General features: G+C 36.8%; 1 protein-coding gene and 1 pseudogene across 3 annotated transcripts in view; both read right to left on the reverse strand.

Moving 5' to 3' along the window:
• VRK2 (VRK serine/threonine kinase 2) overlaps window positions 1-8,893 on the reverse strand; it is a 102,443-nt gene extending 93,550 nt beyond the window's left edge. The window contains exons 1-2 of one of the 3 annotated variants that reach the window (XM_033125074.1): window positions 8,285-8,893; window positions 6,331-6,474 (exon numbers count right to left, since the gene is read on the reverse strand). In XM_033125074.1, coding sequence (XP_032980965.1) covers window positions 6,331-6,466 — 136 coding nt within the window. In that variant the 5' untranslated portion in view covers window positions 6,467-6,474; window positions 8,285-8,893. The remainder of the gene's footprint in view (window positions 1-6,330; window positions 6,475-8,284) is intronic. The other 2 variants (XM_033125075.1, XM_033125073.1) reach the window with 2 other exon arrangements.
• LOC117032795 (lethal(2) giant larvae protein homolog 1-like) overlaps window positions 8,137-16,114 on the reverse strand; it is a 111,605-nt pseudogene continuing 103,627 nt past the window's right edge.

Genomic DNA, 16,114 nt, shown 5'->3' on the forward strand with positions numbered 1-16,114 from the left:
CTTTCACTTAGATACTGTAATGTGTGCTCAGTCCATGTAATGGAGTTATAAAGGACAAACATTCTAAAGAAGCACTGATTGCAAAACCAAGTATGTAAGCAGTATAACATCCAAAAACACTGTGTATCATTGCTAAGTGTGGGTGGTGGACAAATTGCCATCATCTAAATAGCTAATTTCTAGTGAATTATCCCTTTTAGAGCTTCAGAGCTTTTCCTTTCATTTATTTTATAAACATAGATGTTTCTGCATCTCAAAAGAAGGACCATACCTTCTACTATTTATACCTCTTCTTCTATATCTAAAGAAAAAACCCTAAAACACTTTAGAAGCAAAAGTCTACCCATATTTCATAAGGAAGAGAGAAGCTCTCAAAATCTCAGAATTCTTCTATTGCATGGTAATAGAGGTGAGTTCATTTCATGAAGAAGAAATTTCCCTATAGCAACTGGTTTCAAATTTTAAAATCTTGACCACTGTAAACAGTTACAAGATAGTAACAGGTGAAGTAGAAGAGACATTATATATAAATCACTGAAGAACAAGTATTTGTAAGCCTTTCCTTAAGGCAAAAGAATTCAACAGTAAAAACTTCGAAAATGTAAACCATAATATAAGTTAAAAAGGTCAGACACTCACAGACAACAGTTTAGTGGTTACCAGTGTGGGGGAGGGTGGTAGAAGAGGGAAAAGGGGTCAAATATATGATAATGTATTATAGAAATGTACACTTGAAACCTATATAATTTTACTAACCAATGTCACCCCAATGAATTTAATAAATAAATAAGATTAGACAATTAAAAAAATGAAAGAGAAAAGGGTAAGTCTTAGAAGAACTCTCCCTTTTTATACAAAGAACCCAAACTTTTATAAATACTTACATTTCTTAACTGATAGGTAAATAAACATTGCTCTCTCTTTAAAAACTCAAAATTAATAGCTTATGGACAGCACATACAAAATTAAAATACATCTTCTAGGTACTCTTATTTCTTGTGTATTGGTCCAACAAGTGTATTCAATTCACAAAATCCAAGTAATCCCTTCCTCCTTTGAATTTATATCACCTACTATCTCTCTACATCTTCATCCGGGAACTAATTTATCACATACATTATAGTTTCTAGTACAAGTTATCCTTATTTCACATTTTATTTCCTTCTTCTTTTCACCCCCACAGCATTATTTGCAAAATTTCCTAGTAACAGCTGTAGTAGCACCATAGCGTTGCACTGTGTCAGATAAAACTGTTTATCTCAAAGCCTTCTCTATAAAATACTGCCAAAATAATATTTAATACAGCAATGTATAATTAAGCAACATGTGTTCCAATAACTCCACTTTGTCGTTAGCATCATCATTAGGCTCTTCTGAACATTATCCTGCATACCTTAAAAATCAATCCATTATAGCTGACTAAAAAGTAAAATAAGCAAAAACCACACATGCATAAATCTTTTCTATTTCTTCATAAGCAGGTTTCCTTAACAATAAAATACGTGAGTTAAACTTTGACAATTTCTAAAAATCCTAGTACTCCTACCCTCTTCTCTGCCCTCCCAAAAATTTCTTATATGTTTCTAAACAGCAACATTGGGCTAATCTGAGAGCATGACCAAAAATGTGTGACAGTCACTTAGATATGTAAGATAGTCCATGGATAAATGATTTAGTATTAAGAATTCACCAGTTAATATTAATTATAAATATGTATTATTCTTCATAAAAGATAATGCCATTGATTTACTGTCAATAAAGCATAAAGCATACATACATTCTTTTAGATGACATCATGATAGTTAACTTGTCCCAGCTTTTCTTGTGAAAATCTTACAGAGTACATCTGTAAGATTACAGGCTGGAATTAAACGTGACATCTATAATTAGGGAAGAGAATAAAGCAAACTGGCTTGTATGGGTTAAGTATCCCAACCTCAGTCTCAATCTCTGAGACAAATAACTGCTGAACATCTACTCGGTGCTTGATATTCTACAGATGCTGAATAGTCACCACTATGCTCAACTTCAGAAAACTAAAACCACAGAAAAGTCATTTCCATTTTTAGTGAAATAATAATCCTGCAAAGGAATCTTGGCTGCAGTTTATTACCTATGATTCTGTTTTTCCGCATTTTTGACTAACTTCTGAAACCTGATATTTCGTATGTAAAGCAGGTAACAGCTTAAATGAGAACTTTTTACTATGTCATCATGGCTACTATTGTCAATTTTGGGGTGGGGGGAATAGATATAGATCAGAAAGTAAACTGTCATAGTCTTCCGTTGACATTCTCTATGATCTTCGTTTTACCACATTAGTAGCTAAATCTATCACAGTCCTTGGCAGGACATATGGGAAACTCCTCCAACAGAAGTCTTTGTCACCATCTTAATCCCCTGTGAATCTACAGTTCAATTATCACTGAGGATGGGAAATTCTAAATAAATAAATTAAGTTTAAGTACTTACCAAGTTCCAAGTTCTTCAAAAACATTATCTCATTTAATCCTCACAATTATTATTATCTAGTATACAAAGTAGAAACAAAGACTCATGACGAGCTGAAAGTCACACAGTTTTTAAGTGGCTTACTGAGTCAGGTCAGAATTCAACCCAGATTTCTCTAATACCAAAAACTCTCATTCGTGTGATTCTATGAGTAGAATTCAAACTCTCAGTTCTCTGTCCTTTCCTGGAGTCTTAGACAGTTTTTCACTTATTTCATGTTAAAATGACAGCGATTTTTCCCATCCCTTAAACCAGTTTCCTTTCTTCCTTCCCCCCGCCTCCTTTTCACATACAAAGAAAAGAGCCTTGACTTTGTTCTTGCATTCAAACTTTTCTTTCTTGTAACTATTTCTATTAATGCTACAGGCACATTATTTCTCCAAGTCAAGAGTAAATACCAAACTTCTCTGCCCTTTCCCCTTTACTGTAAGTTGCTGATTACTGAAAGGCTTTGGGTGTTGATCTCAAAGCTAGAGAACAGTTGTACAGGCACAATGAATTAGACATAGAGGCTAGTTTCTCCTCAGCCTTAGGCAAGAAATGCTGATGAAACCGTGCATCTGGAAAGAACAATACCTAAAAAGAATGTAGCTGGACAAAGGTATTAAGGAAAACTTGAATTTACCTGCTACTTCACTTACGTCAGAAGTGATAAGAATCATGGTAAACTGCAAAAACCATGATACCATTTCATGTGGATTTGATTAGAGAGCTTTGAACATAATAAAAACTAAGTTTCAAGTTGTTATTGCTGATGGTATCTCACTAAAGAACTGATTCTATGATTCTATGAGTGCCACTTTTGATGGAACAATGACAACGTTTGGAACACACATCTTTATTACATATCTTAAAGTCTGGAGCCTCTTCCTCAAAACAGCGAAACATTTTTAGGTCTTTCTCTAATGGTGTTCACTTGCTAATACTCCCAGGATCCAACTTCTAAAGTTTAGATAGTAGAAGGTCTTGCTCACATATGGAACCTTGAAAACTATTGTAAAACAAGTATTGTTCTGATACTGAGGAAAAAATAAGTATAAAGTATGTGGTACTTAGACTGAAAGAGGAAAAGATTTTTCTGTATTTGAATAGGGACAATTAAATCACATGTCTAAGCAAACAAATCCCTTTTTCACAACAAGAACCACACAATAGTATGTATACACATATATGTATAGACATACATATGTATATGCGTACAGACATATTTAATTTTAAACATGCACTTATATTTAAATACATCCTCAAATATATTTACACTTAAAAAAAGGTAATAAAATCATTATGATCAGTGCTTTTCTGCAGTTCTTTTAAGTTAATCAAATAACTCAAACATTATAAAACTGAAAGTACATCTGATAAGCTGTGGGATCCAAGGCTATACAACTCAGCCACATTGGAAATAATTTATTCACTCCGTATCTCTGACCTTGAGTCAAGACAGTATAGTAGAGATCTTAACTCTTTACTATACAAGAGAAATCACTAATTCAATGTTTCAACCAACATTTATTCTACAGGGAATTCTATTCTCTGTGGACTCCAAGTATTTTCATGGTCTTTACCTGCACCATCTTATACGGTAGCCACTGGCTGTATGCAGCTATTGAGCCTGTGAAATGTGACTCGATACATCCTGGACTTTAAAGACTTTAACTAAAAAAGTAAAATGTTTCTTAAATATTGACAACATGTGGGAATAATAGTGTTTTAGATACACAGGATTAAATAATATATAGTATTGAGATAAATTTCACCTGTTTCTTTTTACTTTTTTTTAATGCAGCTCCTAGAAAATTTTAAGCTATGTATGTGGCTTGCTAACCCCACTAAAACTATGTAACTATTGAGCCGTGCTGCCTATGTCCCTCAATCTAGTACTCAGAATTATAGCATTTTTCCAAGCAAGTTCAAATCTTTTAAATGGAGAAATCTTTATTTTGACCACTCAGTCTTTTTGTGTTGGTCTTATCTTTCCAACTACTTTAGACACTGAGGTGATTTAATAACTTACTTATTGACTGAATTTCATTCATTCATTCAAAACTACAACCTTAATTTTATTAGTTTTATCCTTCATGATCCGTAAAACATGCTTGTTTCTGACAGATGGCAGAATATGCTACCCTAATATATACCTCTTTAGCAAAAGAATTAGTTGACCCTTGAACAACAGGGGAGTTAGGGATGAGGATAACCCTGTACAGTTGAAAAATCTGCATATAACTTTTGACTACCAAAAACTTAACTCCTAATAGCCTGTTGATCGAAAGTCTTACCAATAACATAAACAGCCAATTAACACATATTTGCATGTTATATGTATTATATACTGTATTCTTATGATAGAGAAAAGAAAATGTTATCAAGAAAATCATAAGGAAAATACATTTACAGAATTTATTGAAAAAAATCCGTCTATGAGTGGACCCATGCAGTTCAAACCCATGTTGTTCAAGGGTTAAGTGTATTTTGAGCTTAAAGGACTTGAAAAATAGCAAATGCAGAGAGAGGCTTTCTCTGAACTCCCATTATTTGCCTAAAGACACATCCTCCCAGTAAAACCTCAACTGTTATAAACCCCCACCAGGGGAATTTCATTAACCAGGAGAGATTGACTCATGTCACTGGAGTAGAGATTGGAAGTTGACACCACTCCTTAAGTTTGTTACAAACTATCATATACCCCATGTATTCTTTTAAGGGCCCATTCATCTTTCCTAAAAATAATTTACTCTCTGGAACATGGCCTACATCCCTTCTTCTGTTCCCCTATTAAAATGGTATATAAGCTCTAAAATGTCACTGCTTTGGGGGATATCCTTTTTTTCCTGTGATATCCCTGTGGACAAAAGATTGAAAATTAATAAGTTTGTATACGCTTTTCCTACTAATCCATTTCATAAACCCAGCTATCGAATCTAGGAGGACAGAGGGAAAGTGTTTCCTCCCCTAGAGTTTGAACTGTTTAATAAGGAACCCAAGATTCCCCCAGAGGTCTTTTACCAACTTTTTAAACTCCTACAGAAACAGATATAATTAGTCAATACATTTACAAGAATTTATCCTTGAGGGGATTTTTTTTTTTTAAATCACTAATATTTATCTTATTTTATTCATTAAATCCAGTCTTGTAATGGATATCCCCTAATCATTAAATGACAGATTTAAGGTAGCCCTGAATCAGCCTTTCAAATTTAGCATCATTTTTTTAAAAATTAAGTGTAGTATAAACGCATACTCAAATAGGGCTCCTTACCTGTACCAAAGAACACAGAAAACAATATTGAGTATCTATTTGTTCAGTTATCCCAAAGACCGCAAGTAACTAGTACCACTCTAGGTATATAGGAAATAAGTTAATTCATTCATGTACTAGATGCCTTGAGGTGTTAAGGCTTGATTCTGTAGTAGAGCCTAATTCTAAGAAATGACTAGAACCTTGTATTACTTAAATATTAATGATTAAGATTTACAAACGGAAAGTGTTTGTATTTATACAGTTGTGGTTTCTGAGCTGTAAAAAGCAATGTTTCCAGGAAAACACACTCTCAAAAATAAACATTAATATTTTGTTTGGCAGGCTGTGTAATTATGCTCTGAAAAGACTTTTAAGACTCATTAAGAAAAACATGGACAACAAGGAGTGGGGTCTGTCATGCCTTGAAACTAAACATTCTATTAAACATTAACTATCTTCATATTGCTTAATAAAATACACTTACTCTATTTCCAAGTTTCAATTTCAAAATAATATTAAGCAATCACAATTACAGTCACACATATAAACATATTTGGTAATTTATAGTTATACTTTACCTAAATATATCAATCCAAATCCTCCAGAGCCAATCATCTTGCCCAGCACCCATTGTTTTCCTTCCATATCATCCAGAACCTTGCCTTCTGGAAGTGGAACAGGAAGTTTGTATTTCTCATTTCTTCTTGGTGGCATCACTTCTGCTGGCAGAAGAGGTAAGATAAGTGATTGAAAATAAAAACAACGGCAATAAAAAAAATCCAGTTAAAATACATTTCTCAAAATGTCTCCTAGGGGTCACTTTCCCAGGTTCCTAGAAATTAGGATTCTGGAGTCAATTGAGTTTTGGTAAAGTCCACACACTATATTCAAATTGGAGATTCACATCCAATATTGAAATCTAAGAGGTGCTGAAATCAAAAAACAAACCTGTTAAACTTCACTTAATTCAACATTTCCAAAATTCACTTAGGGGGTCTATAATAGTGCAAAATATACCGTATGAGTTAACAATTTCCAATAACAAAGAGAAAATACATTTTATATGCTCCTTTCCCTGAGAATGCTAAGTGTCAAAGATAAGAAGGTCTACAGTCACTATAAAAGAACACAGCTTTAGATTGGGAAAACACAGAAGATGGTAACACTGTACACTATCGCCAAACACAGCAATTGACCTGGAGAATTTGTTAAACGGAGTATGTGTTAAAGGAGCAGGGGGTTTTCGTGGATTTATAATGTAGCAGAGCACTAGGCCACTGGGTAGTTTCAGAAACCCTTTTACACTCCTCTTTCAACTTCCTCCTTTTTCTCTATACCCGGCCCCTTTTCTGCTTTCACCAAAGTTAAAACTTCCCTGCCTTAGAGATTAATGTGGTACTGCCAACAACCAAAAGCATAGACTCCATAGTATAATCACAAAACTTTAGTCAATCGTGATCGTATACAGATCAGTGAATTTCACAATTAGAGATTTGGAGCTGGAAGAGAAAATTTCTCAGGAAGGAAAATAACAGCATATATACCTGAAACTAATTTATATGTGAAGGTAACTGCAATCCTCTAAGTATTTCCAAAGAATTTTTAAAAACTGGTGAATGCGTTTGAATTAAAGTTGAAAGTTTTTGTTCTATCATCTTCCGAATGAGAAAGTCTGTGTTCCTTTCAATAGGTGTTCCCTCCTTCACTTACAGTAATCCAATGCCCTGCTATCATTTACCTAGATGCAAGGTCCCAGGAAGAGCAAAGGAACACAGCTGAAATCTTTAACAATGTTCACCTGTCTTCCTCCTGAGGCGAACAGAAGAGAAGCTGGGAAGTTAGATGGTGAACTAAGCTTAAAGCAGGTTTTGTGGGGTGTTCCCCTTTGACCAGTACTTTATATATACTGGAGTCCAATACATATTTGCTGATTGAAAATCTAGTCTCCAAGAACAACTTTTCAATAGGGCATAAATTCTAAGTAACTATAAAGAGGATAAACAGTTTGCGGCATCAGAACTTGAGACCTGAAAAGTGACTGATATAAAATGCACATCCTGGGCTCGGATCCCGACTTCACTGTCGCACAGGGAAGCAAAAGCCTCCCCTCCAGGCCAGCGCCTAACACTCGTGTCCTTTCTGCTTCTGGGTTCCTTCCTAGGGCTACGATGAGAAGCGCTCAATATGAGCTTCCGGGGACAAACCAGTACCCAGAGGCATGAACACAGACAGGACTGGGCTTGCGGCGGTCACGGCAACGGCCCCTGAACACCGCAGGGGCGGGGGCAGCGCGGCCCATCACCTGGTTCGCCCCCAACTCAGCGGCCTGGGGACCCGAGGGCAGCCCCGCCCGAAACACCGCAAAGCCTGCCGGCATCTGGAGACTAACTTCCCGCCTCAAGCTCTGTGAACCGGCGAAAGAGAATCCCACCCGCCTCCCCGCCTAACTCCTCCGTCCCGCGCTTTGGGCAAACGCGAGTTGAAGGGGGCGCCGGGTTGTCGCTCCAAGTTAGGAAAAAGTAAGGAACCAACCACGGAAGCAGGGACCCCTCTCGGGCCGGTGTCTCACTGCGATGGCAGTTCTTCCCCGGGCCTGGTGCGCAGCACGGGCCGGGCCAGCGGAGAGCAGAGCACGTTAGGGCCGGGTCCCGGCCGAAGCCCCTGGATCTAGGAACGAGAGGGCTGCTCAGGCCCTTGGCGTCCCCGCCGCCACACCGCGCTCGGCGCTTCCAGCGGGCCTCTCGGAGCCGGGCGGGGCGGCGGGCCTCCAATCCTGCGGGGAGGCGGGCCCTGCACCGGAGCCGGCCTTCGGAACAAACCAAACTAACATGTTCGCAGCTGGGCGGCTGCGCCGGGCGCGCCGGCACCGCCTCGATCGGGGCGGATACGCCGGCACTGGGTCCCGCGGAACCTCGGGCAGGCCGCGACCGGCGCCTTCCTTGCAGAAGCCTGACCGAACTGGAGAGACGCCGAGGGAAAGAGTTGGAGGAGCGGGTCTAAATCGAGAATAAGAGCTGCAGTATTGCCATTGACCCTCGCCCTCCAGAGTCTAGAGGATGAGCCATCGATCGGTTTCGTGGCAAATAAACTGGGCGTACATTTGTGTAGGAGGAATTTTAGGTCTCTTGTATCACGATCTCAGTACCTGGAGCTTCCAACTCAGTGAGCAAGTGTTTACTGAGCACTTACCAGATAGCTATCATAGTATACTGGCTAGGCCCTCAGGAGCAAGAAGCCTGGTGTAAGTAGGAGTGCCTAGAGCAGCGTTTAAGTTCTCGGACGCATATTGGTTCAGGACCTATTACTAGTTGGATAATATTGATTAAAAGTAATTCCTATGCAAAATTTCAATTTTGTTGTCTGTGAAATGGAATTAACTCTAGTTACTTAAGTTATGAAGTTTGTTAAAGAAAAAATTATTCTGGCACTTATGGTTAATGAAGACTTTATTCAAAACTTTTGCAATAGGAGAAAGCTACACTACTAATTCCAGATAAAATAAAGAAAAGTGGGAATTAATAGCCAGGGAGCCAGGGGGTGTCAGTGGGTGGAAAATTACTAAGAGAAAACAGGAGGAAGGGGAGGTTTCTGGCTGAACTGACTTAGCAGGATGCTTGCTAAAATTGGACAATGTAGAGAGAAGATGGAAGTTCAAAAGTCAAAGCCTAGTTGAAAAAGAGTCCAGGGAACCCCTACCTAGAGTTTGGTCAAGGAGAGGATCTTTATCAGGTTATTAGTTAACGAGATTATTAAGGTGACTGAGAGAAATAGTTTTCTAATGCATAATAAGGACTCATAGGGAGCTTATGATATTTTAGGGTGAACAAAACAAATACTCAGAAATCAATTATTAAACAATACACCAGTTTCCTATGTATGAAGTCAGTAGTTGCTTGGGATACAAATACTGAAAGAAAAATCAAATGACTTTAATGAAATGAGGTTTTAGGACTTCCTACATTTATCAGACTGTCACTAAATGGCATGAGAAGACATTTCTTAAAAAGCATTTGGTGCTACAGATATAAAAGCATTTTTAAAGAAACTCGACAGTCTATATGTAGAATAATCGTACCCTTTGAGCCAGTCATTCACAAATCCAACAATGTCCATTCTTATTTCCACAAAGTATGTATGTAACAGATGCTATTGACTACCTATCCAAACATCCATATGGACATTCGAAAAACATTCCAGATTTGTTTAGGTTTCTGCCCACCTCTCCAGGTTACAATCTTTGGGAAGATGCAGCTCCAGCACCACAAAACAGATGACTCTTGCAGGGTCATACATGGCTCCTCTCTTTCACATCGATATCCTAGCATGTCAGTGTCATAGTCCCTTCAGGCTTCTATAACAGAATACCATAGACTAGGTGGCTCATAAACAACTAAAAATTTCTCACATTTCTGAAGGCTGGGAAGTTTATGACCTAATCACCTCCCAAAGGCCCCAGCTCCAATACCCTCACACCAGCGTTAGTTTCAACATAAGAACTTTAGGAGGACACAAACGTTGTTACTAAGTCTTGTTGTCACCATCCTAAGGTCCAGCTACTTGCCCCTTGAAAAAGTTAAAAATCGAGAGACAAGATTGGTGGAAAGAAAAGCAGGTTTATTAGAATGCTAGCATTCTAGGAAGATGGCGGACTCCTGTCCAAAGGCCATTTCCCATTGGTCAGAAGGCCATTCCTAGAATGGTCAGAAGGTTTTATAGGTACACAAGAAGAACAAAGGAAAACGGAAGAAGGTCAGGCAGGGCTGAGGGCTGACATTGCTTCCTGCGGTCTGGTCTGCTATAAAATAATGTTATTTTTCGACTTGACCACAGCGGCCTGGGGCTTTATGCAGCACCAGTAAACAATGCAAGGGAGTTGCAAAATGGATTCCGGGTGTCCAGGCACCTGAGGATTAAGAAATTGCTCTTTTCAGATTAGGATTCTGCTGATTAAATGGACTAATGAGGTATGGGTAGCCTTAAGAAAGGGAACAAAACAGAGTTCTTAAATCAATAAAGGGAGAAACAGAAAACAGGTGAATATCAGGGTGAATCAAACTGCAAGCTAGCTAAGTCTAACCATGTTATTGATTCCGCAAGTTTCACCCTTACACTGTTAGCTCAACCTTCAAAATACAGAGGGTCACAAAAAAAAAAAAATGTATACACATTTTAAGAAATGAAAAAACTATTGTAATACTCAACATATACCAATAACAAAAGGTGAATACAATTCATGTTTGACTTCTGCAACCATGTTTCCCCAAAAATAAGACCTAGCCGGACAATCATCTCTAATGTGTCTTTTGGAGCAAAAATTAATATAAGACTCAGTCTTATTTTACTATAAGAGCCAGTCTTAATATAATATAATATAATATAATATAATATAATATAATACCCAGTCTTATTTTACTATAAGACCCAGTATAATATAATATAATACTTATATTAATTTTTGCTCCAAAAGACACATTAGAGCTGAGTGTCGGTGAGGTCTTATTTTTGGGGAAACACGGAATTTCAAGAGGTGTTCAAAGTGGTTACTATCAGTGTCCAGACACTTCTGATTATGGCAAACTACTGCTTGAGCATAGCTAACATCTCTTAAAATGTGTATAAAATTTTTTGGTACCCCCAGTATGTGCAGAATCCATCACTTCTCACTACCCCTCCTGCTACCATACTGGTCCAAACCATCATTTCTGACCTGGATAATTGTAGTACCCTCTTTAATGCTATTCTATTACCTACCTTTTAGTCTATTCACAACAAACAGCCACAGGATCTTTTTAAAAGCTTAAATTAGGTCCTTCTGCTCAAAACACTTCAGTGTCATTCGAATTCACTCACTATTAACTAGTCCTTGCTATGACCTAAAACAGCATTTTTCAACATTGGCACTATTGATTTTTAGTGTTAGATAATTCTTTGCTGAGAAAGGGAAGATGGTCAAAAGGTGGACTCCTCTGCATTCTAGGCTATTTAGCAGCAGCCTGGGTCTCCCAGCATGCCTTCCCCTGCAAGTTATGACAACCAAATTTGTCCCCAGACATTACCAACATTTGTAAATTTTGGCAAAATTGCTACTGGTTGACAATGACTTTTCCTACAATGAGCTAAATGTTCTGTATCCTCCCCACCCACTATTTCTTATTACTCCCTCCAACCACTGTAGCCTTGCTGTACTCAGGACCTTTGTACTTTTCCTTCTGCCTGAACCACTCTTCAATCTGTATCTGTATGGCCTACTCTATCACTTTCTCCAGGTCTTTATTCAAAGTCAACTCAGTGAGATGTTTCCTAATTATGCTAACTAAAATGTCAGCCTACTCACAATACTTCATAGCCCCCTTTCCATTTTTTTCCTCCTAGCACTTAGTGCTGTACAACAACATATACACATTACTTATTTATTTTGAAAATAGAGAAATTGTCTTCCTCAGTAAATTGTATGCCTCATGAGGACAGGCAACATTTTTTTTTGTTAGTTTCAGGTGTACAAAACAATGTAGACAAGTTAGACATTTATCATTTATTTCCCTCACACAGTGATTACCCCCTTCCCCCATCTACTCCCCTGCTGACATCGCATACAGCCATTACCTTTCCACTGTCTCTATTCCTAATGCTGTACTCCATTCTTGTAACTATCTATACATATAAAATTATAAGTAGCATTCATTATTGTTCAGCTTCAGCTTCAGGTGTACAGTGCAGTGATCAGGCATCACACGACAACCAAAAATCTATGGAATGCAGCGAAAGCAGTCCTAAGAGGGAAAATCATAGGAATGCAGGCCTACCTAAAGAAATAAGAGTGCCACAGGCAACATTTTTGACTGTTTTGTTTGCTACTGTATTCCCAGCCCCTAGAACACATATAGAAAACACACCATTTTCTTGTTAAATGAATCAATGAATCAAGGTGATCCCATTACCCTTTCCATGATTGGTTTAGACAGTAAGCATATATGTAGCATAGGTAATAAGAGGTGAAGGTAAGTTTCCTAGATCCTTCTATAAAGAGATGATCTCTGCTGGATATCATTCTGGATATGATGCCTAGAATAATTTGCAGTCATCTTGTGACCATGAAGATAGGAAAAATACAAATCTAATACACCAAAAATGACAGACCATTCAACAAATGAGGTTAGAATACATATATATATATATATATATATATATATATATATATACACACATATATATATATGAAAGAACCTCAGCCCTTAACTCACACCCCACATAAAAATTTCCTTGAAATTGATTATAGACCTAAATCTAAATACCAGAGCTAAAACTATAAAACTTTTTTAAAAAAACCTAAGAGAAAGTCTATGATCTCGCATTTGGTAAATCTTTGTGATATATGAGTTTGTGTAGTTAGAATGTATCCCCCCCCCCCAAAAAAAAAAAAAAAAGTTGAGAGAGGGCAGAAGCTATGGCCAGCAAGAGCAATACCCTGGGTACAGTGGCCTCAGAGGTGCAATGCCCCTGAGCTCTGGGTGACACCACTATTTCTCTTTCACTTCTTCAGCTCCAGTAGCTTCCTGCAGTTACTAATCTTTTGGTAATTTCTGTCTTTTGCTCCTTCCAAAAACTTGTAACCAATTCCTGGTATGGACTTCTCTTTTTAAAAAATATCTAGAGTGGTTTCTGTTTTACTATTTGCACTAACATGGTTTTCATTGTATTTGGTTATTATAAATTGTTAGTTTTTAATTTAAAAAATTAAAAATTTTGACAAAATATACTGTTAAAAAATTCAAATAAGTAAATTTTGAGATCTAACTGGCAAAACAAAAGAAAGAAAAAACAAGAGAAAAACAAAAAAAAAACTGAGTCTAAAAGAAGAAATTGATAAATTAACATCAAAATTAAAACTCTTTGCTTTTCAAAAAGCACTGTTAAAATACCAAGTTTTGGTAAGTGTATAGAGTAACTGGAATTCTTTTACATTGTTGGTGGGGATCCAAAATGGTACAGCCACTTTGGAAAACAGTTTGTCAGGTTTATATAATGTTAATCATATAAATAACATATGACCCAGCATTCCTGTTCCTAAGTATTTACCCAAGAGAAATGTAAAACTATATGTATAAAAAGATGTGAATGTGAATTTTTATAGCAGCTTCACATACGATAGCCAAAAAACTGGAAACAACTCAAATTCCCATCAACTAGTGAATGGATAAACAAATTTGGTATATATGTATCTCCTATACAATGGAATATTACTCAGCAATGAAAAGGAACAAACTACTGACGCAAACAACAACCTATATGGATCTCCAAAGTACGATGCTTTATGAAGAAAAAGAGACACAAAAGATTACAGATTGTATAATTGCATTGAAATTGCCAGGGACGAGGTTGGGGGCAGGAGTTTACAACGAAGGGACAATGGAACATTTTAGAATGATGGGAACATTTAATTTCTTGATTGTGGTAGTGATTACATGATTATAAATGTCAAAATTCATTTAATTGTGCACTTAAAATTTATGAATTTTGTTATTTGTAAATTATGACTCAACAAAATTTACTCAAAAGTAGAGAAAGATGGGAAGAGCCTGAGCCCTTGAGATCATTATTGAACTACTCAATCAACTAACCTTGAAGCCACCATGCTTTTCATATTCATCCATAAGTTGTTAAATGTCCTTATTGTTTAAGCCACTTAGCATTGGTTTTTATGTTTCTTGTAGCCAAAATCTTCTTAACAGATGAAATAAACTTTTAAGCACCAATGAATTTAAAATGTGAATAAATTTGTACTGAATAAAAATGGAAACAGAAGTGCAGGTAAACCTGTATTGAGAATATGTGGGATTTTTTTAAGTGTTGGGATTTAATGCAGAATTTTATGATTCAGAGCATATTGCTGTGTGTATGTTTCAAGATGAAAACTGACAGAATATAGAAATACAAACTTTGGAACTAGTGAAAGAACATCTTCTGAATGAATATGATGAGAAACAAGAAGAGAATCTAGACATAAACCACTACAGTATGAGTCACCAGAAGAAAAAAAATAGGGAAAACAAGGTTTTCAAACACTGTTCTGATAAATCTTACAGACTGAAAGATTCATCACACACACACACACACACACACACACACACACACACACACAAAATGTCTTTCTTGGCAGTGTGCCAACTTGCAGGTATGGCATGGGTTCTTCTTTCCAATGACCCAAGTGCTATAAAATGTTCATACTGGTTCAAACAAAAAAAGAAAAACAACTATTCAGTGAGCATACTTTACAAGGTCAAGATCATTTCAAATCAATTAAAGTGTTAAAGATGTTACATAGACAAAACATTTAGAAAAATCCAATCTTTGTTATTTAATGTGAGAAAAGAGATCACTTCACTGGAAATGTTTTGCCTGCCAAAGAAGAGCCAGTTTTTGTTTTATAAAAATCACGAGTCCATTTGCACTCATAAACGTACAGTCCCTGGAGAGCTAAGCAGTTACAGACATAGAAATTTTGAAAATAACTGTATTCAGATAAATAGAATCTCAAACCTATCAGATGTACAATCAGACCAAATATCTATGTCCTTGCATACTTTACATGTAAGACCATTACAAAGTATGGACATATTTGTCCAAAAGACATAATTCTTGATTGTCCATATGAGGTGTGATCACAAAATACGGTGAATGTTTAAATTAAAAAAAAATTATTATAGTAAAAGACACATTGCCATTAATCCCCTCAAAATTCTCCCCCTCACTTCGAATACACTTATCATTCTTGCCACTTTCTGAAGCAGTTCTGGAAGTCCTTTTTTGTGAGTATCTTTTGTGAGGCTCCAATGATATCGTTCAAAAGAACAACTCCATTTTGAGGATAGTGTTTTTCTATAGAGTAATCTCATTTTATATCTGAATATTATCCACACCTTAGTGTTTCACATTTTCACACATATATGGTTGGGTTTCATTTGATGCCACTTGAATTCACTTATAAAATGGAGGAATTCCAGCATTCTTTCATACCTCATGGAACATTCTCTTCTTTCTTCTTCCAAGTTATGGAGAAGACTACAAAAATTCCCTAGGAGTGAAGTTAGTAATGCTGAATTGATTTGATAGGGGTGGTGAATATTCAAATGCCAATATGTTGGAGTGAAACAACAGTGTGAAGTATTTATGACAGTGCTCGTTCATTTCACAAGGATGTTCAATCAACTATGAAATGCAAATGTTACTAGAGTCATGAAATCTTCCTCTAAGGCTATCTGGACAACCTAGTACAAGATATTTCATGCTATATGGATACTCTTGAGTTTATAATATACATAATAGCTTCCTGGAATACCTTTCCTACCCATAACAAACATAAAC

This window comes from Rhinolophus ferrumequinum, chromosome 13 (genome assembly GCF_004115265.2).
Source record: "Rhinolophus ferrumequinum isolate MPI-CBG mRhiFer1 chromosome 13, mRhiFer1_v1.p, whole genome shotgun sequence".
Lineage (NCBI taxonomy): Eukaryota > Metazoa > Chordata > Mammalia > Chiroptera > Rhinolophidae > Rhinolophus > Rhinolophus ferrumequinum.